We start from the raw sequence: 24,879 nt of genomic DNA on the forward strand, positions 1-24,879 counted from the left end.
AACATCGAGGGCTTGTTTGTATGCTTTTGCTAATGTGTTGTTTACTGTTTCATTTGTCACAGGGAATTATTCCTCAATTTCGTCAGGTCATTGCTTACAAGCTGGCAAAGTGTGACATCAACGGAAAAAATGTTGAGGGACTTGAAGATGATGTTTCAACCAAGAAGAGGAAGAAGCGCCGCTAGTTGTGTGGAGAAAGCAAGTACTTTGAGTTTCTAGAATTGAATGTGCACCACAACTACTGATAACTCACCGGTGTCATTGCTTGGAAAACTTATAAGTTCCCTTTTTCCCTTTATGTGGAAATCACTCTTTTGTGTGCAAAACATTTATGTTGGAGACTCAGCACAACTTATTTTTCTGTTCTTGTGTGAGACAGTCAAAGAAACTTAGTTCTAGAATAACAATGAGGAGCAATTAAAGGTGTGTTTGCTTTACCATACCAACATGTGTCTTCAAGGATTTTTTTTTCAATGAAGTGTGTTGTTTATTTCTTTTTCCCAAAGTAGATGTGTGATTGATTTCCATGAAATGGAAATTGTCTTACTTTTAGGGGGAACGAAAAATGTGCTTTTTTTGTAGCAAACGAGACGAAAGGAAACATTTGTCATTTTTTTACAAAAGCAATAGTAACTTCTCTTAGGAAATTTGGCATTTAGGAGGTACGGCCTCAATATCAAGAATATCTACTGTAAAAGAGTTTTTGTAAAAAAAATCCATTATAATTGTTGTCAAACAATTTTTTACTTCAAAAGGATGTCTACTTCAAAAAGATTTTCTCAAAAAAATGAAAAAGTCCCCTAAATAATGTTCTGTAAGCAATGTTTCCTAATATTTGTTGTTAACGTTCCCCAAATAATGTTTCTCTAAGAGAATGTTTGCTGGATTTTTTGTCCACTTTTTTTTGTTTCCCTAAAAAAATGTGAATTCTTAGGGGATCTTATAACATCATTATGCACTTGCTCGGGTAATTTATTGGGATATTTGTTTTTGGACCCACACACGGGTTATGAATATAGTTTGTTTGGACTAGAATTTGTTTTCGCTCGTTCATACAACATTCTGTTTCAGACAACATTATTCAAGAACATTTTAAAATTTCAGACCGCATTGGGTCTTTCTAAAGACATTTAGTCATTTTTTAAGAACATTGTCGAGGGAACATTATTCAAGTAACATTTTTTTATCCTTGTACTAAACTTTTCTTATTCAAGGAAATTATCATTTTCTTAATGTTCATTCAAAAATGTCCCTTTAATAATGTTCCTAGTTAATGGTTTCCTTGCCATAATTGTTCATGCCGATGAGTAACTATTTTGACTAGAAGAACATATTCAAATTTCACACAATATTGTGTTTTTCAAAAAACAATTTAATAATTTTCATTTCAAAAAATATCCCTTTAATAATGTTCCCCAATTAAATGTTCAATTTCTTTTTGCTCCCCAAAATAATGTCCCTTTGAATAATGTTTCTTTCATATTGTTCTCCAAATAATGTTCATTCAAAATACAATAATGTTCCCTAAATAATGTTCCCCAAATAAACATTAAAAGATGTTCCCCAAAAAATGTTCATTTTCTTTTTTTGCTACTCAATAATGTTCCCTGAATAATGTTCCTACTAAAAGAACATTAAAAAAATGTTCCCCAAAAAATGTTTATTTTCTTTTTTGCTCCTTAATAATGTTCCCTGAATAATTTTTTAAGAACATTATTGTGGGAACAGTATTCAAGGAACATTCTTTTATCCTTTGTAGTAAACTTGCCTTATTCAGGGAAATTTGGTTGACCGAAGGGAACATTATTCAATTATTACTTTTAAAATCTTCATTTGAAAATGTCCCTTTAATAATGTCCCCAAGTAAATGTTCAACTTTTTTCTCACCTATAATGTCCCTTGATTAATATAATAATGTTTTCGCCAAATAATCGTTGATGCGGACGTAATTTTATTTTACTTGAAGAATATTTTTTAACCCATGAGAACATTTATTTGAGAACATTATTCAAGGAACATTATTCTTGTAGTAAACTTTCTTTATTCAATAATCCCCCCTTTAATAATGTTCCTCAAATAAATGTTCACTCTCTTTTTCGCTCCAGAATAATGTTCCCTGAATAATGTTTCTTTAATATTGTTCTCCAAATAATGTCCCCAAAATAATTGTACATACCAAGGAGTTATCATATTTTAAGAACATTTTTTAAGAACTTTGTTCAAACAACAATAATGTTCCCCAAATAAACATTCAAAAATGTTCCCCAAAAAATGTTCATTTTCTTTTTTGCTCCACATTAATGTTCCCTGAATAATTTTTTAACAACATTATTGAGGGAACATTATTCAAGGACATTCTTTTGTCCTTGTTCTTATTCAGGGTAACCTGGTTGACCCAAGGGAACATTATTCAATTATTACTTTTTAAATCTTCATTCGAAAATGTCCCTTTAATAATGTACCCAACTAAATTTTCATTTTTTCCACCTATAATGTCCCTTGATTAATACAATAATGTTTTCTCCAAATAATGTTTCCTCAATAATATTTTTCTTTAATTATGGTCCCCAAATAATGTCCCTTTCAATAATCGTTGATGCGGATGTAAATTTATTTTACTTGAAGAACATTTTTAAGCTCACGAGAACATTTATTTGTTTTGAACAGAAATTACCCACTTTTTATCTACATTATTCGAAGAACATTATTATATTCTTGTAGTAAACTTTTTTATTTTCAAGGAAATTATAATTCCCCCTTTAATAATGTTCCTCAAATAAATGTTCATTCTCTTTTTTGCTCCACAATAATGTTCCCTGAATAATGTGTCTTTAATATTGTTCTCCAAATAATGTCCCCAAAATAATTGTTGATACCGAGGAGTATACTTTAAGAACATTTATTATATTTGTACAAAAAAAATTTTATTCAAGGAAATTATCATTTCTTAATGTTCATTCAAAAAATGTCCCTTTAATAATGCTCCCTAAATAAATGTTCATTTCTTTTTGTTCCCCCAATAATGTTCCTTGAATAATGTTTCTTTAATATTGTTCTCCAAATAATGTTCCCCAAATAATTGATGATACCGAGGAGTAATTATTTTTTTAAACTCTTGAGAACATTTATTTATTTTTGAACAAAAATTACTCATTTGTTAAGAACATTATTCAAGGAACATTATTATATTCTTGTAGTAAACTTTTTTTATTCAAGGAAATTACAATCCCCCCTTTAATAATGTTCCTCAAATAAATGTTCACTCTCTTTTTGCTCCACAATAATGTTCCCTGTATAATGTTTCTTTAATATTGTTCTCGAAATAATGTCCCCAAAATAATTGCTGATACCGAGGAAGAATTATATTTTAAGAACATTTTTAAGAACATTATTCAAGGAAGATTTTATTATATTCTTGTAGTAAACTTTTTTTATTCAAGGAAATTGTCATTTCTTAACGTTCATTCAAAAAATGTCCCTTTAATAATGCTCCGTAAATAAATGTTCATTTCTTTTTTGCTCCCCTAATAATGTTCTTTGAATAAAGTTTCTTTAATATTGTTCTCCAAACAATGTCCCCCAAATAATTGTTGATACCCAGGAGTTATTCTTTTTTAAACTCCCAAGAACATTTTATTTGTTTTTGAAAAAAAATTACTCATTTGTTAAGAACATTATTCAAGGAACATTATTATATTCTTGTAGTAAAAAAATTTTATTCAAGGAAATTATAATTCCCCCTTTAATATTTGTTCCTCAAATAAATGTTCACTCTCTTTTTTGCTCCACAATAATGTTCCCTGAATAATGTTTCTTTAAAATTTTTCTTCAAATAATGTCCCCAAAATAATTGCTGGTACTGATGAAGAATTATATTCTAAGAACATTTTTTGAGAACATTTTAAAGACCATTATTCAAGGAACATTATTATATTCCTGTAGTAAACTTTTTTATTCAATAATTCCCGCTTTAATAATATTCCTCAAATAAATGTTCACTCTCTTTTTCGCTCCAGAATAATGTTGCCCTAATAATGTTTTTTAAATATTGTTGTCCAAATAATGTCCCCAAAATAATTGTCCATACCAAGGAGTTATCATATTTTTAAAAACATTTTTAAGAACATTTTTTAAGAACTTTGTTCAAAACACAATAATGTTCCCTAAATAATGTTCCCCAAATAAACATTCAAAAATGTTCCCCCAAAAAAATTTCATTTTCTTTTTACTCCACATTAATGTTCCCTGAATAATTTTTTGAGAACATTATTGAGGGAACATTATTCAAGGACATTCTTTTGTCCTTGTTCTTATTCAGGGAAACCTGGTTGACCCAAAGGGAACATTATTCAATTATTATTTTTTAAATCTTCATTCGAAAATGTCCCTTTAATAATGTCCCCAAGTAAATGTTCATTTTTTTCTACCTATAATGTCCCTTGATTAATATAATAATGTTTTCGCCAAATAATGTTTTCTCAATAATATTTATTTATTATTCCTTGGGTAAGCGTTGCACCTGTCCACTTGAATTCTATAGAAACGGAAACAAATTTCAAACTCCCCCCAAAAAACAGAAAAAATAAAAACATTTTTTTAGAAAACTAGAACATTTTTGAAAATAATGTTCCCCAATTAAATGTTCAATTTCTTTTTGCTCCCAAAATAATGTCCCTTTGAATAATGTTTCTTTCATATTGTTCTCCAAATAATGTTCATTCAAAACACAATAATGTTCCCCAAATAATGTTCTCCAAATAAACATTAAAAAATGTTCCCCAAAAAATGTTCATTTTCTTTTTTTGCTCCTCAATAATGTTACCTGAATAATGTTCCTACTAAAAGAACATAAAAAAAATTTCCCCAAAAAATGTTCATTTTCTTTTTTGCTCCTCAATAATGTTCCCTGAATAATTTTTTAAGAACATTATTGTGGGAACAGTATTCAAGGAACATTCTTTTATCCTTTGTAGTAAACTTGCCTTATTCAGGGAAATCTGGTTGACCGAAGGGAACATTACTCAATTATTACTTTTAAAATATTCATTTGAAAATGTCCCTTTAATAATGTCCCCAAGTAAATGTTCAACTTTTTTTCTCACCTATAATGTCCCTTGATTAATATAATAATGTTTTCGCCAAATAATGTTTCCTCAATAATATTTTCCTTTAATTATGGTCCCCAAATAATGTTCCCTCAATAATCGTTGATGCGGACGTAATTTTATTTTACTTGAAGAATATTTTTTAACCCACGAGAACATTTATTTGAGAACATTATTCAAGGAACATTATTCTTGTAGTAAACTTTCTTTATTCAATAATCCCCCCTTTAATAATGTTCCTCAAATAAATGTTCACTCTCTTTTTCGCTCTAGAATAATGTTCTCTGAATAATGTTTCTTTAATATTGTTCTCCAAATAATGTCCCCAAAATAATTGTACATACCAAGGAGTTATCATATTTTAAGAACATTTTTTAAGAACTTTGTTCAAAACACAATAATGTTCCCTAAATAATGTTCCCCAAATAAACATTCAAAAATGTTCCCCAAAAAATGTTCATTTTCTTTTTTGCTCTACATTAATGTTCCCTGAATAATTTTTTAACAACATTATTGAGGGAACATTATTCAAGGACATTCTTTTGTCCTTGTTCTTATTCAGGGTAACCTGGTTGACCCAAGGGAACATTATTCAATTATTACTTTTTAAATCTTCATTCGAAAATGTCCTTTTAATAATGTCCCCAACTAAATTTTCATTTTTTCCACCTATAATGTCCCTTGATTACTACAATAATGTTTTCGCCAAATAATGTTTCCTCAATAATATTTTTCTTTAATTATGGTCCCCGAAAATGTCCCTTTCAATAATCGTTGATGCGGATGTAAATTTATTTTACTTGAAGAACATTTTTAAGCTCACGAGAACATTTATTTGTTTTGAACAGAAATTACCCACTTTTTAACAACATTATTCGAAGAACATATATTTTATTTAATTCAACCTGCGCTTCTTTTCTTCTAGAAAATGGAAGATATATTGCCTCCGGCCTATGCGTCATGGATGGGACACTTCTTTCTGTGAACCAGAGTTCCGTTTGGCTAACATGTGGATATGTTAGGTATACTGTGAACACTTGAGCATTTGAGGAAATTGTATGCATAGTTAATTATTTTCCTAGCAATATATTGACATTAACAGTACATATTGATTTTGTGAAAAAAAGATCTTTTGGGAATTCAGTTATCATTTATTACGAGATAATACACAATGTATATACACTGTTTTGGGATACCGAGGAGTAATTATTTTTTAAAACTCCTGAGAACATTTATTTATTGTTGATGCATCTACTTAGCAAGGCATTTGTAACAACATATCTACATAACATATCAACGACCTCCTACAACAGTATCAAAACAGTTTTTCAATTTAGAAAATACATTTAGCACTTCCTGTGTCTCAAATCTACTTAGCAAGGCATTTGTAACAACATATCTACATAACATATCAACGAAACATATTTAGTTTTTAAAAACTTTTCTTATTACCACAGAATAAACTAAATAGCTCAAGCTCAACTATAGCTATAACAAGTGTAACTTATCAAAAAAAATTATCAACACAATAATCAAAATCCATCTAAATTTTCTCAGCTAACAATGCAAAAAGTTCTTCATCGAGAGAAATTATCTTCTTCCTTGCTGCAAACAGAAATTATCTTTCTTCATTGGTGCAAACATGATATGAGCATCAACCAGTCTTCTTTTTTGGAGCCGCTTTCTTCCTAGATTTCTTTTCAGATTGTGGCTTCAATCTTTCTCCTTTGTTCACAGACTTGGATGGCCGTATAGGAGGATCTTTCAACGAATTTTCCGACTGCACTTCCGGTTGCTGTTTCTTTCCTTGCAAGTACTTTGAATGGATTTGAGCAACAACATCCAAAAGTTCTTTGCTAAGTTCAGAATCTTTGCTGATGTCTGAGCAAGCTTCACCAACTTTACTCATCAGAATAGCATATCTGACTACATTGTGTGACTGATCTTCACCTGTAAGCAGCACCATTTCTTTCTTGCACTTATCCAACTCTTTTTCTCGAAAAGAAATAGTCCACCTCTCAACAATCAGCTTATCTGGAATATGGGTAATGTCAAACTGCGTAAAAAGTCTGAGGATATGGCAACAAACAATACCATCACGCTCAAACTTCCCACAGAAACATTTGAATGAACCAGTAGTAAGGTCCACATGGACTCTGAACATTTCTCTTGTGAATTCTGGTTTCTCATACCTGATGTGTTTTTTCAAATCATACACTTTATCCTTCTCAATTTCAATAACTTTAAAAGCTGTTGCATTCACTAATTCTGTCAAAAACTTCAAGTAGATTCCTCTGGTATATATTGCTGTTGCATGCCGTTCAACAGCGTGATGATTCCAAAAGACAGGAGTCTTCTCATTTGACAAGAACCTGTCCTGATTTTCTATGTGAACAACATTCTCTTGGAATAGCACGTACTGTTTCGTGAATGCCTCTATAGTATCTTTCCTCTTGATGTAATCTTTGAAATTTGAGTTGAAGCTTTCGCTACGGCTGGTTGACCTGATGAAAGGGCAAAACATCCCTTGAAAATAAGCAGGAACAAAGAAGGTCCGGTTCTCCCACATCCTTTTGATGTGAGCATGTTCAGTACACTGATACTTCAGAACAAATTTCTCCCATCTTTCTTCAAATTCTTCAACGGTAATGGATTGTAATAAACACTTCATCATATCTTTCTCCATGTTTTCCCTCATAGCCATGAAAGCACTCATGTTTTCCCGCACATTTTTAAATATATGCCAAAGACAGAACCTATGGAATGCATCTGGAAATACTTGAGGAATAGCAGCTTTCATCCTTGCGTCTTGGTCTGTCAATATTATCCCTGGTTTTTCCCACTACATGACCTCCATGAAAGTTTCAAATAGCCACACAAAGGTATCTGAAGTCTCATCTTGCAATAGCGCCCATCCAAACACAATTGTTCTTCCATGGCCATTAATTCCCACTATAGGTGCAAAAGGCATGTTATATTTGTTTGTGCTATAAGTGGTGTCAAATGATATAATCTCACCAAACAAACGGTAGTTCAATCGGGAACGAGCATCTGTCCAGAACAAGCTGAGAACCGTGTTGTCTGTATCTCTTTGCATCCTGTAGCAGAAACTAGGAGTATCAATCTGCAGTTTCTCAATGTACTGCAATGTCCATTCAATATCTGTGTTCTCCTTTTTGCGCACCCATTCTCCCTGTTTCAAATTATCCAGTTTCTTCACATCAAAGGTAATGTTTCCCAGCTTCCCACCACAAAGCTTTCTGAATATGCTCATGATTCTTCTTGGTTTCACTCTGTGTTCTTGAAGCAGTTTTGACAACATGATTTCTGCCTCATTCATGTTTCTGTGGCTTAAGAAAAATTTGGTAAGTGATGGAGACCTCACTAGATCATGGTTATGCTCGAGAGACATTGATGCAATATGCCACTTGTCATCCACCAACTTCACTGTTATACTCATTGGACAATTTTTCCCTTCAACAATGTTTCTTTTCCTTTTCCTCAAACCAGTGTTGACACTTGGTCTTTTCCTACTTTTGTTGCATTGGAAATACAACTTCTTGTTCTTATAATTCCTTCCTTTTATCATTGCGAAACCATTCAACTGAGCATAAACATTTACAAAGCGGGAAGCTTCATCCAATGTTGAGAACACTTTACCAACTTCTGGTGTACTAGCATTGTGTGTTTCGTCTGGTGTAGGGAACACATACTCTTCATTCACCGTACAAGCTACTGTGTCTTCATCAGAATCTTCACTCTCAGAATTTCCTTCATAATCACAGTCAGAATTCTGAGCCAAAGAAAGTACCTGCAAAGGGAAGGAACACAACTATTCGACATCAGAATAAGAATCTTTAGAAAACAAAGTTAATATCTAGAAACTCTTTTTTTATTCTTTTCCCAGAAATGCAGAATCTTACCTCACGGCAAATATTTTCCACTTCTTCTGTTGTTGTCAAAGGTTCACCGCACATGTTCTCACCAACACTGTCCTGTAAAAATTTAGTTATGTGTTAATAGCCATATCATTTCTCAATTTACTTTATTTCCCAACACAATCACTTGCAGCTTTTCCCTTTTTTTCTCACACTAACCTGTTTGCTCAAACTTAGCACTACTGCTGAAGATGATTCCGTAACATTGCAGTTGTTCTCATCATTTATGTCCATTGCCTGGCAAAAACAATGAAAATATACTTTCTTTCAAACACTACAACCGCAGTCAAAATCTTGCCACAATTTATGATTGAGAAAAATATATGCTAGAATTATATTTGCACTACCCAGTTTTGTAAGTACTTACAGTCTGTTTGTTATTTGACATTCGCAAATGTTCCGTGATGATGTTTGGTGCAGCTTCTTCTATTTCTTTGTCAATGCCCCCAAATAAATTGAACCCTATTTCAGCTTCTTGGCTCTTAATCAGTTCCTGGAACACCATTTTTGTGTGTTAAAATTTGTTAGTTCATATCACTTCCTAAGAAGAAATGCATTTTGAAATCACACATACCAAACAACCAACCTCAGTTTCTTTCCTCAAACTTTGATATTGAACAAACTGATCAAATTCTTCGATCAAAGGACACCCCTAAGAGAAAAGTGAAAGGAATTTAAATGATTTTTTCATCCTAACTGAAATCCTACATGAAGCGATGACTGAAAATCAAGGACAGTGACCTACCACAGTAGCAGGTTCTGCAGCACATTTGCCCGCTGTAGGTTCGAGCAGCTTGTCATTATTGTTGTTCCTTCTCTGCTTCACTTCTTTTCCATTGGATCCATTTCTTTTGTAAGTTTGCTTCTGCATCCACAAGAAAACATCACACATTTTTCTTTTTTTATTCAGTTTTAAAATAACAGACTCAACTTGTACTTTTATAAACAAGAAACGTAGATGCTAACCTTCTTACTAATCTCTTTCTTCTTAGTAATTACTTGCTGGTTAGCAAAACTGCTTTCACCTTCCATCTCGATGTACCGTACACTACAACCATAATACAGAATCATCTGTTACTTCTTTTAAACAAACAAGACAGTATGCGAAGTAAAACGAAATGGGTGATAGCAAAAGCAGAACAGAAAACGTGAACCCAATTACTGTTCATCGAACTCCAAAGCTGCATCTATCTATAATTCTAACAACAAGTGCAAATCAGACCACACGAAATTATTCACAGCATTAAACTAGGTATTTGTTTGCCAGATCAACAGCAACTAACTGGCCAACGTTCAACAACTCCCCAATTTTAGCTAAATCTTAAACTAGGTATTTGTTCGCCAGATCAACAGCAACTAACTGGCCAATTCTACCTGTTAGTCTCGTAGAACTACAACTAAATTTTCTTCCACTTCTTCCGCCTTTTCCCCCAACCATTCTTTCTTCAATACACAATACAATTAAGGAAAGTAAAGGAAGTAGATCAAGAAGAGCGAGCGAGGTATTACCTCTGCGCTCGAGGAGCGCCGCCGGTGGAAACAAGATGGAGGCGCCGTGGCGGCGTCGCCGCTACCCTGCCGCCGCGCCTGTCTTATCCACGGATTGGTGGAACAGATCGATCCACGTACCGCCCAGGTCTTATCTCCTCGAAGCCTGTTTTTTTCCTCGTCTATTTTCTGTTCAGCAGCAGACAAGTGGGACCGTCCACTTACAACACTTTCCCCATTTCGCTTCTCTGTTCTCCCCCCTCCCCTCTGCTCGCCGTCGCCTCTCCTCAAATCTGAATCCTCCTTTGCACCGGAATTTCTCCGTTGTGTTGAATAGGCTCTAAACAAGAGGTTCGATCCCTTCTCCATTCCGACCTCCCCTAGGTTCTACTCTACTCGAATGTCTTCATATGTGTATATTTTTATTTTTTTCAAACGTGCGGAAGCATCATCGTGATTTACATCTTCTTCGAAGGATTGGAAGTTTTTTAGCTGGGACGCCGTGTTCTGATGAACCATTGTTAGTTTAATTCATACATACTCCATGGCCTAATTGAGTTTCTGTACTAGGGCATGGAACAATTTTCATCACAAATTTATTTTGTGTTCAATTCCACGTACAAGCTACATCTATATTTTTGTTATCTAACTGCATCTCTAATAGTAGCCATGTTGCATTTCATGAACAAGAAGTTAGTGGTTAGGTTTTTTTGCAGCAAGCCATGTAATGCAACATGTGGTTCTGCATCATCTTCCACCACATATATATGTGGAATTGCATTACATCAAATTTTCAGCACCCACATAGGGAAATTAGAATATGTCAGTACTAGTAGGCTTGTTGAAATATTGTTGTCTCCATTGGGCTATACACTTTTGTAGGAGCCATTACTCAATGTCTCTGTTTTGGTCATGCCGGTTTTTCTACTCCGCGGCTATGTTCATGGCAATTCACATGTTTTGTACAAGGTTGTCAGAATCGCGATTTTGAATTGGATCGGAGCTCTGATGGTAGGATCGCAAATCGTGGAATCTTCACTATCAGGATTGTAAAACTGTAGATTCTATTAACTAAAATCGTAGAATCAGAGGGATTAGTTTGGATCGTAAAGTCGTAGAATCGTATAACAGAATCGCGATTCTGACAACCTTAGGAGCCGTTACTTTTCATTGGAACAATTAATAATACTTTATTCACTGTAGATGGAACAAGGATGTACAAAGAAAAGAGAAGCAAAAGAGATTGTACATGCAAACAAAGCTCAGAAGAGATCCAAGGTAATGGATTTATGCTCTATACCATTCTTTTTCCCAAATGAAAAAAACATCTAATATTTCCATTTCTTCCTTTATTTTTTGTCATGCAGTGCAATCAATTTCAGCATGTTGAATCATTTATCAAGCTTGCATCTGAAATGACTGACAGTCACAAACAGTGTGCACGTAGAATGGGTTTTCAAACATTCCTACAAATAACCAGCATGTCCAATATTGACTCCATTTACTTCTGGCTTGCAAACCACCATTTCAACACAACTTCTTGCTCCATTGAAATGCCAAATGGATTCAAATTCCCAATTACAACTACAACTGTTCACAAGATTTTTGGCATTCCAATTGGTGGAGTTCCTGTCATCACGAAACCATCAGAAGCAACATATGAATTCATCAAGCATGAGTTAGGAACAACTGCACCCACTATTGAGTACCTTTTCTCAATTATCAATGATGATCTTCCTCAAGACAAGTACTGCCGAATCTTCATTCTCATACTACTCTCACTATTTGTTGCTCCTAATTCAAGTGGAGTTGTTACCAAGTTTGTCTACAACGCAATAGTTAACGTAGACAGTATTTCCCAATATGATTGGTGTCTTCTATGTTTGAGCTACATGGTTTACTCAATAAAGAAAGCAAAACTAAACAACTCAAGCACCAATAAGTTCATTCCTGGAGGAAGCAAATTACTTATGGTGGTAAGCATATTTCCCATGACAAAATTTCTTTAACTTTTCTTTTTCTATGTAGCATTCAATTTTTCTATGTCTGTGACTAACACTTTTCATTTTTACCCAATATGTCAGAATTTTGTTTTCAACGTCAGATTTCCTATTTCGAGTTCCTCATAATAACTGAGTTCAAGTTGCCAACCATTGAACCAAGACTACCTATTTGGTCAGCAACCATGCTGAATTCATACACGGCTCTAGATGCACTCCATGGCGAAACTAACGGATATGGCAGACTACCGGTATATGGCCTTGTTCATAGTTTTTACTATTGCACATTACATAGTTCTATTCACTCTCTTCAATTATGATTTTTGTAGTTCTAGTAGTTCTTCAAAGTGCTGTGAAACATTATATATATATATATATTAAACACCCTCTTCTTACTCAACAGATAAAGCACATCTCCTCTACTCCATTCAATGATTCAGTTTACATTGAACTACCTGAAGAGATATCACAGTATATTGAATCCAAATTCACAGATATAAATCTGACACAAGTAAGTTACCTTGCTGGTTTTCATCTGTTTTCTTAGCAACAATAAACTGTCATTCTCATATTTTCATAGTTTGTTTAACAAGACATGCTCCCTCATTTTAACAGGACAAGATAATTCTTCAAATGCAAGCTCAAAAATTCTACATGAATATCATCCGGAACTCAGCATCTACACTGAAGACCTATGTAGATGATATGCATTGTTCATTCATCAAGACCTTGACATCTTCCAACAGCCCAAACCTCCAATTTAAATCAACAGTTTCAAAGAATACTTTCAAAGTACCCAAGACTGAACAATTATTGGCTATAGAATCACCTGCAAATTTCCCAATGCAAGATGTTCCAACAATTGTTGATGAAAATGAACAAGTCAGCATCAATGAAATTCTTCGGGAATTGGTCATAGATTTCACTCAGTCTGTGAACATAACAAGCTCTAATCTCTCTCTACCTTTTAATGGTAGTCTACCATCTTTCGAAGAGCTTGCTTGTCCAGAATTATTTGTGAAGACATCAACTCAGAGAACATCACCTCCCACTAATGTTTTAGCTTTGTTGCATCGTAAGTTTTTCTTTCATAGCTCTTCTAAGTATCTTTTTTTCTTTGCACCAAAAGAGATCATGAAATAAATAATCACAACTTTTTTTCTGCAGGATACTTCTCTGAATCAAAACCCCCAATTCAAAGAGTACAAGAAATACAATTTTGCTTACCATTGTTCAGATTCTTATTACCAGGAGAGCGTTTGGAAGGTCATTTCTCTTACCAAATTTCATTTTATCCAAAGTAATTTTTTTAGACATGTAGATGAACTTATCTGTTAACATTTCCTATTCTTAATGTTGTCTTCATTTTGTTTCAACCAGATTTCATGGATGGTGAACTGGATAAAGGCTCATTGACTGATGAAAATTTACTTGCAGCTCACAAAACTTTCAACAATACAATGCATGTCAATTCAAATGGAGAGGCTGGTATAGGCACTCAATATGAAGGCACAGGTTCCCCTTCATTTGATGCAATTACCAATTCAATTGACATAGTTCAGAATGTTCCATTTGTATCTCGTGCCTCTAATGAGTTCAGCCTGCCAGAAAATCAGTATAGCATGCATTCCAATACTCATACCAACCTGAATGTCCCTGGAACTCAGAGCCCAATAAGGGTAATGGACTTCCTATCTTCGAAACTCTACCCAAGCAATATTGCCACACCTATTGAAGATCCGTTGCTACTTCAAGCACTCGAACAACATGAAGCACATTCCAGTAAGTTTTCAAAAGCAGAAACTTCAACTTGGCAACAACGAGTGAACAATTCTTTCAAATCTGCGACACTAGTAATTCAAGAACCAAAAAAGGCTGGCAACCAGGTCATCTTTTCCGACGAAATTGAGAATGATTTCTACCAAACATTGGTTGGACTTCTACCCAAATTAACTTACAGGTATGTACAAAAATCATATGAATTTTTATGTGACATGTTCCACATAATTTCAACATAAAATAGTTTTCATATGCGATCCATACTGTTTTCTCATGATTTATTTTTCACTTTTCTTCATGATTTTCTCCTGCCATGAACAGCCAAAGGATATTTGAGATTGAAGGAGTTTGGGTGGATCAGAAAACTATAACTCTATCATTCAAGCCTGGTGGCTGGATAAATCCTCGGGTTGTTGGGTGTTTTTCAAAACTAAAGAACAAAGACCAGCCGGACCGAGGAAGAAAAGGCCTCATGCAAAACAGCGAAATACTGGAGCACATTCTTAGCATTGACGACATGGTCAGCCTATATTTTGAATTCATCTCCTCAGTTACCACTTTCACATCATTAATATTTCATTTTCTTAACTATCAATGTTCTTCTAGAAACAAACATGCAGGAGAAGCTAATGAACCCAATGCTAAATCATTCTGATCCTGCAAACCAACAAATCTTACAGGAAAGTAATGTTGGCTTCAGTTTATTGAATGCTTCCTTGGTAAGATAAGTTCTTTTGTACAAACTACTCTTATAGTTTTTCCTTCTTTAAAGAGTTACACTAATAGATTGTAACTTTGCACAATTCCTTAGGTAAAAATGCACGTATTCAAGGAAAAACAATGGATTTTAATCATTGCTAACTTTAGAGCCAATTTTTTTGATATCATGAACCCATACTACAGTGGTGATTCATTCCTACCAGCAATTAGCGCTGTTATCCACAACTTCAAGATTTTGTTTGCTGCTACATATGGAAATTCTAGTTCTTTCAGCATACGAAATTTCGAATCAAGATTTGTACCAGCTCCCAAGGTCAATTTCATGTGGGTTCTCTATGGAAATCTCCCATTTTACAAGATTTAAACCAGCCACAAGCAACTTTTTGGTTCTTTCTCCAAAAAAAGCAGATTAAAAGTAATTTAATTCACAATAATTTTCATACTAAGTATGTAACTGATTATTTTCATTTTTTTTCTTTGACAGGTATGACTCAGGTATTTTCCTTCTTCAGTATGTTAGCAAGTACAAAGGTCTCGGTTTAGAAGGTTTCTGTAATGTAAGTAATAGTCATATCTTTTCTTTTTGGGTCATTACTTGTAACATATCAGCAATGAAGCAGCAACTTTTTCTAAAATACTGTAGGAGGATTTACATGCTCTACGTCAAAAATTCCTTTTCGAGATTGTTACTTGCAAGCACAATGAAATTCAGCTCCCATTAGTAACTTCTTTCCTGCAGAGACATGTAAGTTCTTTTTTTATTTTTGTTTCCCAATGACATAAAAGAGTTGTTTCTTTCTTAGAGACTGTTGTTTCCCAATTTCTTAGAGCCTGTTCTTCTTTTCTTGTAATCACGTGTACGTTTCAACAGGGTTTCCGCATATTGAAGTGAAGCTTACTTGTTCTGCACATGACAGTAACCTGAGGTAAGTTCTCAAATCAACATGTAAGTTCAATTAACATCCTTATTCTTTCTATTCTGAAAGGTCTCATTAATTTTGTTAGTTAGTCTAAAAGGTTCAAGCAAAAAGAATCCCAATGATGAAATGTTCTGCCCCTGTGTTTCCAATTAACATATTTCTTCTTTCTATTCTCAAGGGTCTCATTAATACTATCACCTTCAATGGAAGTTGCACTGGAAGATTCAACTCAAAGGAATACTTCGATGCGAAAAATGTTTCCTTAACGATAGAGCTATCTTTTTTTGTCGAAATGGTCCAGTGATAGTTTTTTTGCAAGAAATTTGGGTGTAAACAATGTCTGGAAACAGCTGAAACATTTTTCTAAACAGGAAACCAATTCCTTTGGGAAAGATATTTCCCTTTTTAATTCTCTTATTAATGGTCCCAACCCAAGAATTTTTTTCAACTCAAAGGGACAATTCCATGAGGAAACTAATTTTTTAACATGGTTCCCTAGTTATATTTTCTTGCATTACATTCAATTTTTAATAAGGCTTAAATCTGCAAAATAAGTTTGCAAAGAAGCTCAAATATTTATATTATTATTTCCATGTATTTTTTTCTGTATTTTTTTCTTATACTGATTCTTTGTTGCACTTCTTCTTTTACTACTGTTTGTCAAGTTTATTGGAACTGTTCTTCCTTGGACAAAGAAACAGCTCTCTTTGTTGGAAAATAAGTTTGCAAAATAAGTTGTCATTATTTTTCTCTTTTACTACTGTTTGTCAAAATAATGGAACTGTTCTTCCTTTTGACAAAGAAACAGCAGAAGCAACAGAGATAAACAGTAGAAGAAACGAACCAGAGAAACAAACACGCGCGAACGCCCGACACTTTGACGCATAATGCGTCGTATAGGAGTTCCCCTTTCCGCGGCCGTACGAAACCGAGTCGAACTCGTGCAACTAGCCTTACGAACCGACCTACTAGTCTATAAATATCAGCCCAAGCCCCCCAATCCAACCTACTCAGACCCTTTTCCCCAACCCGTCGCCACAACTGCGCACACGGCGGCGGCGGCGGCAGCAGCAGCAGCAGCCATGTACACCAGCACCTGCTCCGCGGCCGACGAGCGCGTGTACTGCCCGGAGTGCCGCCGCGCGACGGAGGTTGTCCTGGACCACGGCACCGGCGACACCATCTGCACCGAGTGCGCGCTCGTCCTCGACGCGCACTACATCGACGAGGGTTCCGAGTGGCGCAACTTCGCCGACGACGGCGGCGGCGACGACTGCGACCCCAGCCGCGTCGGCACCTCCGGCGACCCCTTCCTCGCCGCCAAGCTCTCCACCGTCATCGACTACACCAACAAGACCAAGAAGTCCTCCGCCACCGGCGTGGCGACAAAGGCCCCGCCGAGGATGTCGGTGCCGGACGCGGGGGTGGCCTCCGAAAACACCCTCGTCGACGGCTTCCGCGGCATCGCCGACATGGCCGACCGGCTCGGCCTCGTGGCCACCATCCGGGACCTGGCCAAGGAGACGTTCAAGAAGCTGGACGAGGCCAAGGGCTGCCCGCGCGGCCGGAAGCGGGACTCCGTCTACGCCGCCTGCCTCTACATCGCCTGCCGCAACCTCGGCATGCCGCGCACGTACAAGGAGCTCGCGTCCGTCACCGCCGGGGGCGTGGCCGCCAAGAAGGACGTCGGCAAGATGACGACGCACATCAAGAAGCTCCTCGGGGAGGAGGACGGCCAGGTGATGGACATCGGCGTCGTCAGCGCCACTGACTACCTGCGCCGCTTCTGCTCCCGGCTCGGCCTGGGCAACCAGGAGGTGCGCGACGCACAGGAGGCCGTGCGGAGGGTCGAGCAAGGGCTCGACGTGCGCCGCAACCCGGAGTCGGTCGCCGCCGCCATCAGCTTCATGGTCGTGCAGCGCGCCGGCGCCGGCAGGTCCGTCAAGGAAGTGTCCATCGCCACCGGCGTCGCCGAGGGCACCATCAAGGAGGTGCACAAGGACCTCACCCCGCACGCCCAGATGCTCTTCGGCTGAGCCTGAGCGCCCACGACATTAACGCTTCTTGATCCTTAGGCAGGTCCTTGGCACATGCATGCATGTTTGCCATGTCCACAACTCCAAACGTGTGCTGTTCTTGGCAACTATCTTAGTCTTGGACATGTGAAGTTTGTGTTGGACTTCGTTTCTAAGTGCTGAATCATATCATTCGTGAATGAATCTGTGCTTAGTTCGTTTGATCCGATTAAACTCATGAACTGACGTCTCAGACACGGTTGCCAAGTACGCTACTCCTACTCGTGAATTATAATGGTCTCATGAACTAATAATTTCGAGGGCTGACATTTTTCACCGAGATTTCACCCATTACAATGAACTTTATGTTCCGGTGGAAAAGGCGATGACTTTTTAGTCTCAAAAAAGAAGGCCGTGGCGACCCTTCAATACCGGCTAGGTTCAAACAACATTCAAATTTTGGTTGAATCCCATTCAAAATGAAACCAGAATGACCAGATTGAATACTGAAATAGGTGACTTTGGTGCAATTTAATCCAACAAAATATGATGTCTATTCTGGCCAGATCATCTGACTAATGTCAGATAGATATGCCAAAGTACCGAAAGAATCTTTCTGTGTTTATACACCTACTGAAAGAATCTGACATGGGTTGTTGAGTCGAGGTGACTCAACCATGTTGCTTTCGTGGTGGCAGGACGGATCCTGAAAAATATAAAGGGGGGGGGGGTGAAGTATTGGACTTCCTTTCTAAGTGCTGAATCATTCGTGAATGAATCCATGCTTAGTTCGTTTGATCCGAATAAACTCATGATCACCGAGGTCTCACATACGGTTGCCAAGTACAATACTCGTGAATTATAATGGTCTCATGAACTTGAGGCTAATAATTTCGAAGGCTCGACATTTTTCACCGAGATTTCACCCATTGCAATGAACTTTATGTTTCGGTGAAAATGGCGATGACCCTTCAATATCGGCTAGGTTCAAACAAAATTCAAATTTTGGTTGAATCCCATTCAAAACGAAACGAGAATGACCAGATTGAATACTGAAATAGGCGACTTCGGTGCAATTTAATCCAACAAAATATGATGTCTACTCTGGCCAGATCATCTGACTAATGTTCAGATACATATGCCAAAGTACCGAAAGATTTCTGTGTTTACACACCAACTGAAAGAATCTGACATGGGTTGTTGAGTCGAGGTTACTCAACCATGTTGTTTTCGCGGTGGGTGGACGGATTCTGAAAAAATATAAAGAGGGGGGAGGGTGAACTAGTAACTTCACATGAAAGGGTGCAAAATGAAAAATGTTTCACTACACCAAACAAATATATGTCAACTTTAATTATTTCTGAAACATGGTTGCTAAGTACACTATTATTTTCGCCAATACGGGTGGAGCGTATCAATGCATTGATAGAGGGAAAAAAGAACAAAGTTAGGGGGTTGCCAAGTGAAAGGATCGATATGGTTGACTAGAGGGGGGGGGGGTGAATAGGCAACTACCAATTTTTAACTTTTCTTTATCAAATTAAACTTTGCATCAAAGAAGGTTATCTAGATGTGCAACTAGGTGAGCAACCTATATGATGCAATAACAACAAGCATACAAGCAAGCAAGAGAAGTAACACTAAAGAGCTTGCATAAGTAAAGGTAAGAGATAACCAAGAGTGGATCCGGTGAAGACGAGGTGTTACCGAAGTTCCTTCCTTTTGAGGGGAAGTACGTCTCCGTTAGAGCGGTGTGGGGGCACAATGCTCCCCAAGAAGCCACTAGGGCCACCATATTCTCCTCACGCCCTCACACAATGCGAGATGCCGTGATTCCACTATTGGTGCCCTTGAAGGCGGCGACTGAACCTTTACAAACAAGGTTGGGGCAATCTCCACAACTTAATCGGAGGCTCCCAACAAAACCACGAAGCTTCACCACAATGGACTATGGCTCCGTGGCGACCTCAACCGTCTAGGGTGCTCAAACACCCAAGAGTAACAAGATCCGCTAGGGATGAGTGGGGGAATCGAAAATCCCTTGGTGGAAGTGTAGATCGGGGCCTTCTCAACCACTCCCGAGCAAATCAACAAGTTTGATTGGCTAGAGAGATAGATCGGGCGAAAATGGAGCTTGGAGCATTTAATGGAGCTTGAGCATTAATGGAGCTTGAGGGGGAAGAGGTGGGTCAAAGGATAAGAAGGGGACCCCCTTTTATAGTGGGGGCAATAAACCAACCGTTGCCCCACCAACCAGCCCCGCACAGGGCGGTACTACCGCTGAGAGGGGGCGGTACTACCGCTAGCCCAACGGTACTGCCGCTCCAGCCAGCGGTACTGCCGCGCAGAGAAGACTAGTAGGGAATTGGACCCAGCGCGGTACTACCACGGTGGTAAGGGCGGTACTACCGCTCCTGAAACGGTACTACCGCCTCTACAACCGCAACTAGTGCCGCAAAACCCGACATGAGAAAAAGAGCCCTTGAGTCGAGGCGGTAGGAGCCAGACAGCCCAGCGGTACTACGGCAGCGGGGTCATGGGCGGTACTACCGCTGCGGAGCGGTACTGCCGCTTGTGACCCTTCGGCCGTACTACCGCTGGTAGTGCGGTACTACCGCTGAGACATAGAAGAGAGAGAGGATCTCTCCATAGAGGCTGAGGACGAGGCGGTGGTGCCAGGCACCCCAGCGGTACTACTGCTGTGGAGTCACGGGCGGTACTACCACTGCGGAGCGGTACTGCCGCTTGTGGCTCCTCAGCAGTACTACCGCTGGGTTGCGCGGTACTACCGCTGGAACCCAGACAGGACATAGAAGAGAGGAGAGATCTCTTCCAAGAAGTTGAAGAGCTCGAAGGGTGAGAAGCTGATGTGTACGTGTTGATTCCACCCATGCAATACCCCAGCGGACCCCCTCTTGATAGTACGGTGCCCTCTACGCAACTAGTCCACCGAGAGAGAAACGAAAAAGCTACAGCGTCTTGAATGACACTCCGAAGGGAAGAAAACATCTCGTGCCAAGGATGAATCTGTGAACTACTCAAAGCACATGATTAGTCCGCAAACATGTTGTCATCAATCACCAAAACTACCTTGAGAGAGATATGCCTCAACAATCTCCCCCTTTTTGGTGGATTGATGACAACTAGGGATTTGCACAAGGAAAAGATATAAACGCAAGAAAACTAAGAACTACAAAATATAGACGGGCTCCCCCAGAATGTGTGCACCTAGAAAGAGGAGCAAAAGGAAAGCAAGACACACACATCTGGATCAACACTCCCCCTATATTTTATAGTCCAACAATTCTAAGCACAAGATATATGAGAGAAGAGTATATAACAGGACAAGCATGCAACTCATAATATACTACAGTACTGAATAGACATAAGAAATAAGGTAGCGATAGGGAGCATATGTCTCACACCAGATGTCTAGAACTTAGGTCTCACGGGCACCAAACCAAACCAAACAAAGACACTGAGAGAACACACAAGAAAACACAAGACGACAAGACGACAAACTCAAAGCTCGGCAACACAAATCCCTACACTCTCTCCCCCTTTGGCAGCGAGACACCAAAAAGGGAAAAAAGCGACGCTACGACTCCAGGTGATGGCAAGCTGAGGATCTCGAACATCATATCTCAGCGTGATCGTCTGCATCTCCGTCGTTGGTCGAAAGCTGCTCGGCGTCGGAGTCGGTCCAAGGGCAATGCTGATGAATCCACTCCTCCTCTTCAGTGATCTGACCCTCAGATCCACTGGCAACTGTCGCTCCCATCTGACGCATGAGCTCCTTGTGGCGCACCCTGGCATGCTTCTCCGCCACATGAGTCATGTACTGACCATGAGACTCCATGCAGAAAAGCTTCTTCAACTTGTGTTTAAGCTTCTTCGCCCACGAGGGTTCAGCACTAGAGGGCCCAAGATCCTCCTCGTGATCATCAGTGGCTGCCCCACCCTCGGTCTCCATGGCAGCAGCAGCAGCAGCAGTAGACGGACCCCCGGATTGAGGTGCTGGGATGACCCAATTGTCCTTCTTCCTCAGACGCTTGATCTCATGGGAAACCAAGTCTCCAGTGTCCAACAACACTCTGGGATAGATCTGTGCCCAGGCCCTCTCAATGAGCCTCATGATGAATGGACCATATATCGGGCACTTGCGCTCAAACACGGCAGAGAGAAGTTCAGACCACATGACATGAGAAATATCCAGGCTCTCTCCAGTGTTTGCTTCCTTCTCATGCTGACAGAAAAGAAGCATGTCCACGAGATAAGAGTGGACCATATCCAGATTCCCGATTCGAGGGAAGAGAGTCTCACGGAAGATGCGATGAAGAATGTCCAGATACGGAGACAGCTCATAGGTTTTCTTCTTAGTCACTGGGTGAACTTTCACAGTGTAGTAGGGCCAAAGGGCTTGCTTGTGGGTGGACGTAGCATTGCGGTGAGGGCAGAAACCGACTGGAGTCTCAAGCCCATGATCCACCACATCAAGTAACTCCATGAAAGCCTTCCACTTGACGGAAAGCAGCTTGCCATAGGTCATCCATGTCAGAGTTCTGTCGACATCCGTCCCAAGATGAACGGTGGCAAAGAATTGAGCCACCAAATCTGCATCGAAATCCTTGTTGAATTGCATGATCCTGAGAATGTTCAGCTGAGTGCACATCTGAAGGGCTTCGCCAAAGTACTCCGGGTCCTTCTCCATAGCATCAGTGTCAATGGAGCGAACATCAACAAAGAGATTCTTCTTGGCCTTGATCACATCAAAATAGATGGCAAACTGAAATCGGTTCCAGAACGGGCGGTTGACCAAAGTGGGTTCTTGGTCCACCTCATAGGGATTGCGGCGACGCCTTTCCCAAAACTCCTTGTTGGTCATCTCAGTCACAGTCTTCCCCTTTGGCTTGGTGGCGGATCTCTTCGAGTGCTGATGAGGTGGAGGAACACTTGTGGATGCACTTGCTGGAGGCGGTTGGGTGCTAGAGGAACCACCGGCTGGCTCAGAGGTGCGGTAGCGTTTTGATGTTGCACGCCCGGGGTTGATACGACGAGCTTGATGCTCAGGATGTTCATCACCTGGAGCCAAACACAAGAACACGCAAAACAACTAGAAAGAACGAGCATAAGCCAACAAACACAACAAAAAGGATCAAAGAAAAGGCAGGAATATGATGGAGCTTGGCAGGCAGCGGTAGTACCATGACATGCTCGCGGTAGTACCGCCCAAGCGGTAGTACCGCTCCAAAGAGAGCGGTAGTACCGCTCGAGATGGGGAACTAGCAGTTTCTTGCTACCGTGGTCAGATCCGGCACTACCGGCCTGCCAAATTCAAAAATATTCCTACCAAACTCTAATCAAGATAGTCTAGTTGCCTTCTCCAACCTACTCAAGCCTAGATTTAGCCAAAAATCTAGAGATGCAACCACCATTGCCCCTAAGAACAAGATCTGAAAAACGAGAGAAAAGGAGAGAAGGAACGGGGGCAATACCGGCATCCATGGCAAGAGAACGAGGTGGGGATCGACTCCACCGAAGGAAATGGAGAGGGACGCCCCGGAGACGGAGATCTGCCGGAGCCCTCCCGCGGCGAGAGGAGGCTAGAGAGAGGAAGAGGAAAGAGGGGGCGAAGCGAATGGGTATGGGGGAGAAGAAACCTCCCCCTGCCCCGATATAACCCCCTAGTCCCGTCCCTCAGCGGTAGTACCGCGCTGGGGGGCGGTAGTACAGCTTATAAGCGGTAGTACCGCGCACCACCAGTGGTAGTACCGCCCAGTACGCCACGGCAACCAAACAACACGGCTTAGCTCGAGGAAAAACAAAACGGCAAGAAAAGAGAGCACACCAGCAAACGACCAAGACACACCTCTTCAAGAGAGGGCGGTGGCCGAGGCCACCTATGTTTGAGTCAAGAGGTATGGCGCCGCGAAGATTTTAACCTTGGGCCCATGACCAAAACTCGTCTTTGAAACACAACTACCATCAACAATGGCTAAAGTGAAAGACTTGATCAATTTATGCATAATGGGGGGAGGGAGAGTTCATTGAGAGAACAACACTCCCCCTATGTCCATGCCTACACCTAAACTAGACAGCAAATTGAGCGTGGTGGGGTGTGCAAGGGTTCAAGCCACATTGCTCGAATCAATGATATTTAGCTCATGCCTTAACTCGCGAAATCTTGCTTCATCCAAGGGCTTCGTGAAAATATCTGCAAGGTTGTCATGAGTGTTGACATAGTTGAGCTCGATCTCTCCTCGCCTAATGTGATCTCGGATGAAGTGATACCGAATCTCAATATGTTTCGTCTTGAAGTGTTGCACCGGGTTGAGAGAGATCTTGATGGCACTTCCATTGTCACACCAAAGAGGCACTTTGTCACAAGTGACACCGTAATCCTTTAAAGTTTGCCTCATCCATAGGAGTTGTGCACAACAACTACCGGCTGCTACATACTCCACCTCGGTGGACGAGAGAGACACACAACTTTGCTTTTTGGAAGACCAACTTACCAAAGAGAAACCAAGGAATTGGCACCCTTCGGAAGTGGACTTCCTATCCACTTTGTCTCCCGCCCAATCAGAATCCGAGTACTCTACAAGCTTGAAGTTTGATCCTCTTGGGTACCATAAGCCAAAGTTTGGGGTATGAGCCAAATATCGAAAGATTCGTTTGACTGCCACATAGTGACTTTCCTTAGGTGCGGCTTGAAACCGTGCACAAATTCCCATACTCAACATGATATCCGGTCTAGATGCACAAAGGTAAAGCAAGGATCCAATCATGGAGCGATATACCTTTTGATCCACCACTTTACCATTGGGATCTAAGTCAAGTTGGCACTTGGTGGGCATTGGAGTGGAAGCCGGCTTGACGTCACTTAGGTTGAATCTCTTGAGCATGTCTTGAGT

The 24,879-nt window shown here is 39.4% G+C and overlaps 1 protein-coding gene and 2 pseudogenes across 1 annotated transcript; 2 read left to right on the forward strand and 1 right to left on the reverse strand.

Annotated features, from left to right (window-relative positions):
- Nucleotides 1–6,759: 6,759 nt before the first annotated feature.
- Nucleotides 6,760–10,900, reverse strand: LOC147992034 (protein FAR1-RELATED SEQUENCE 5-like; annotated as a pseudogene).
- An 834-nt stretch (nt 10,901–11,734) lies between these two features.
- Nucleotides 11,735–16,216, forward strand: LOC147992035 (uncharacterized). Its single transcript, XM_087538904.1, has 11 exons — nt 11,735–11,809; nt 11,899–12,507; nt 12,636–12,782; nt 13,147–13,606; nt 13,699–13,797; nt 13,912–14,032; nt 15,214–15,354; nt 15,515–15,587; nt 15,674–15,775; nt 15,859–15,956; nt 16,129–16,216. Exons 1-11 carry the CDS (start codon nt 11,735–11,737, stop codon nt 16,214–16,216), a joined length of 2,013 nt encoding a protein of 670 aa, XP_087395030.1.
- A 760-nt stretch (nt 16,217–16,976) lies between these two features.
- LOC125536827 (transcription initiation factor IIB pseudogene) lies at nt 16,977–18,214 on the forward strand (annotated as a pseudogene).
- The last annotated feature ends 6,665 nt before the right edge of the window (nt 18,215–24,879 follow it).

The sequence above is a fragment of the Triticum urartu genome, chromosome 1A, assembly GCF_056163025.1.
Source record: "Triticum urartu cultivar PI428250 chromosome 1A, HENAU_Tu73, whole genome shotgun sequence".
NCBI classification, from domain to species: domain Eukaryota; kingdom Viridiplantae; phylum Streptophyta; class Magnoliopsida; order Poales; family Poaceae; genus Triticum; species Triticum urartu.

What these genes read in the sequence shown, in the direction of transcription:
- LOC147992035 (XM_087538904.1), top strand. Translation starts at nt 11,735, where the DNA reads ATGGAACAAGGATGTACAAAGAAAAGAGAAGCAAAAGAGATTGTACAT. An exon ending in ACCAGGAGAGCGTTTGGAAG is followed by an intron (nt 13,798 to 13,911) that starts GTCATTTCTCTT and finishes TGTTTCAACCAG; the next exon opens with ATTTCATGGATGGTGAACTG. An exon ending in CTTCTTTCCTGCAGAGACAT is followed by an intron (nt 15,776 to 15,858) that starts GTAAGTTCTTTT and finishes CCAATTTCTTAG; the next exon opens with AGCCTGTTCTTCTTTTCTTG.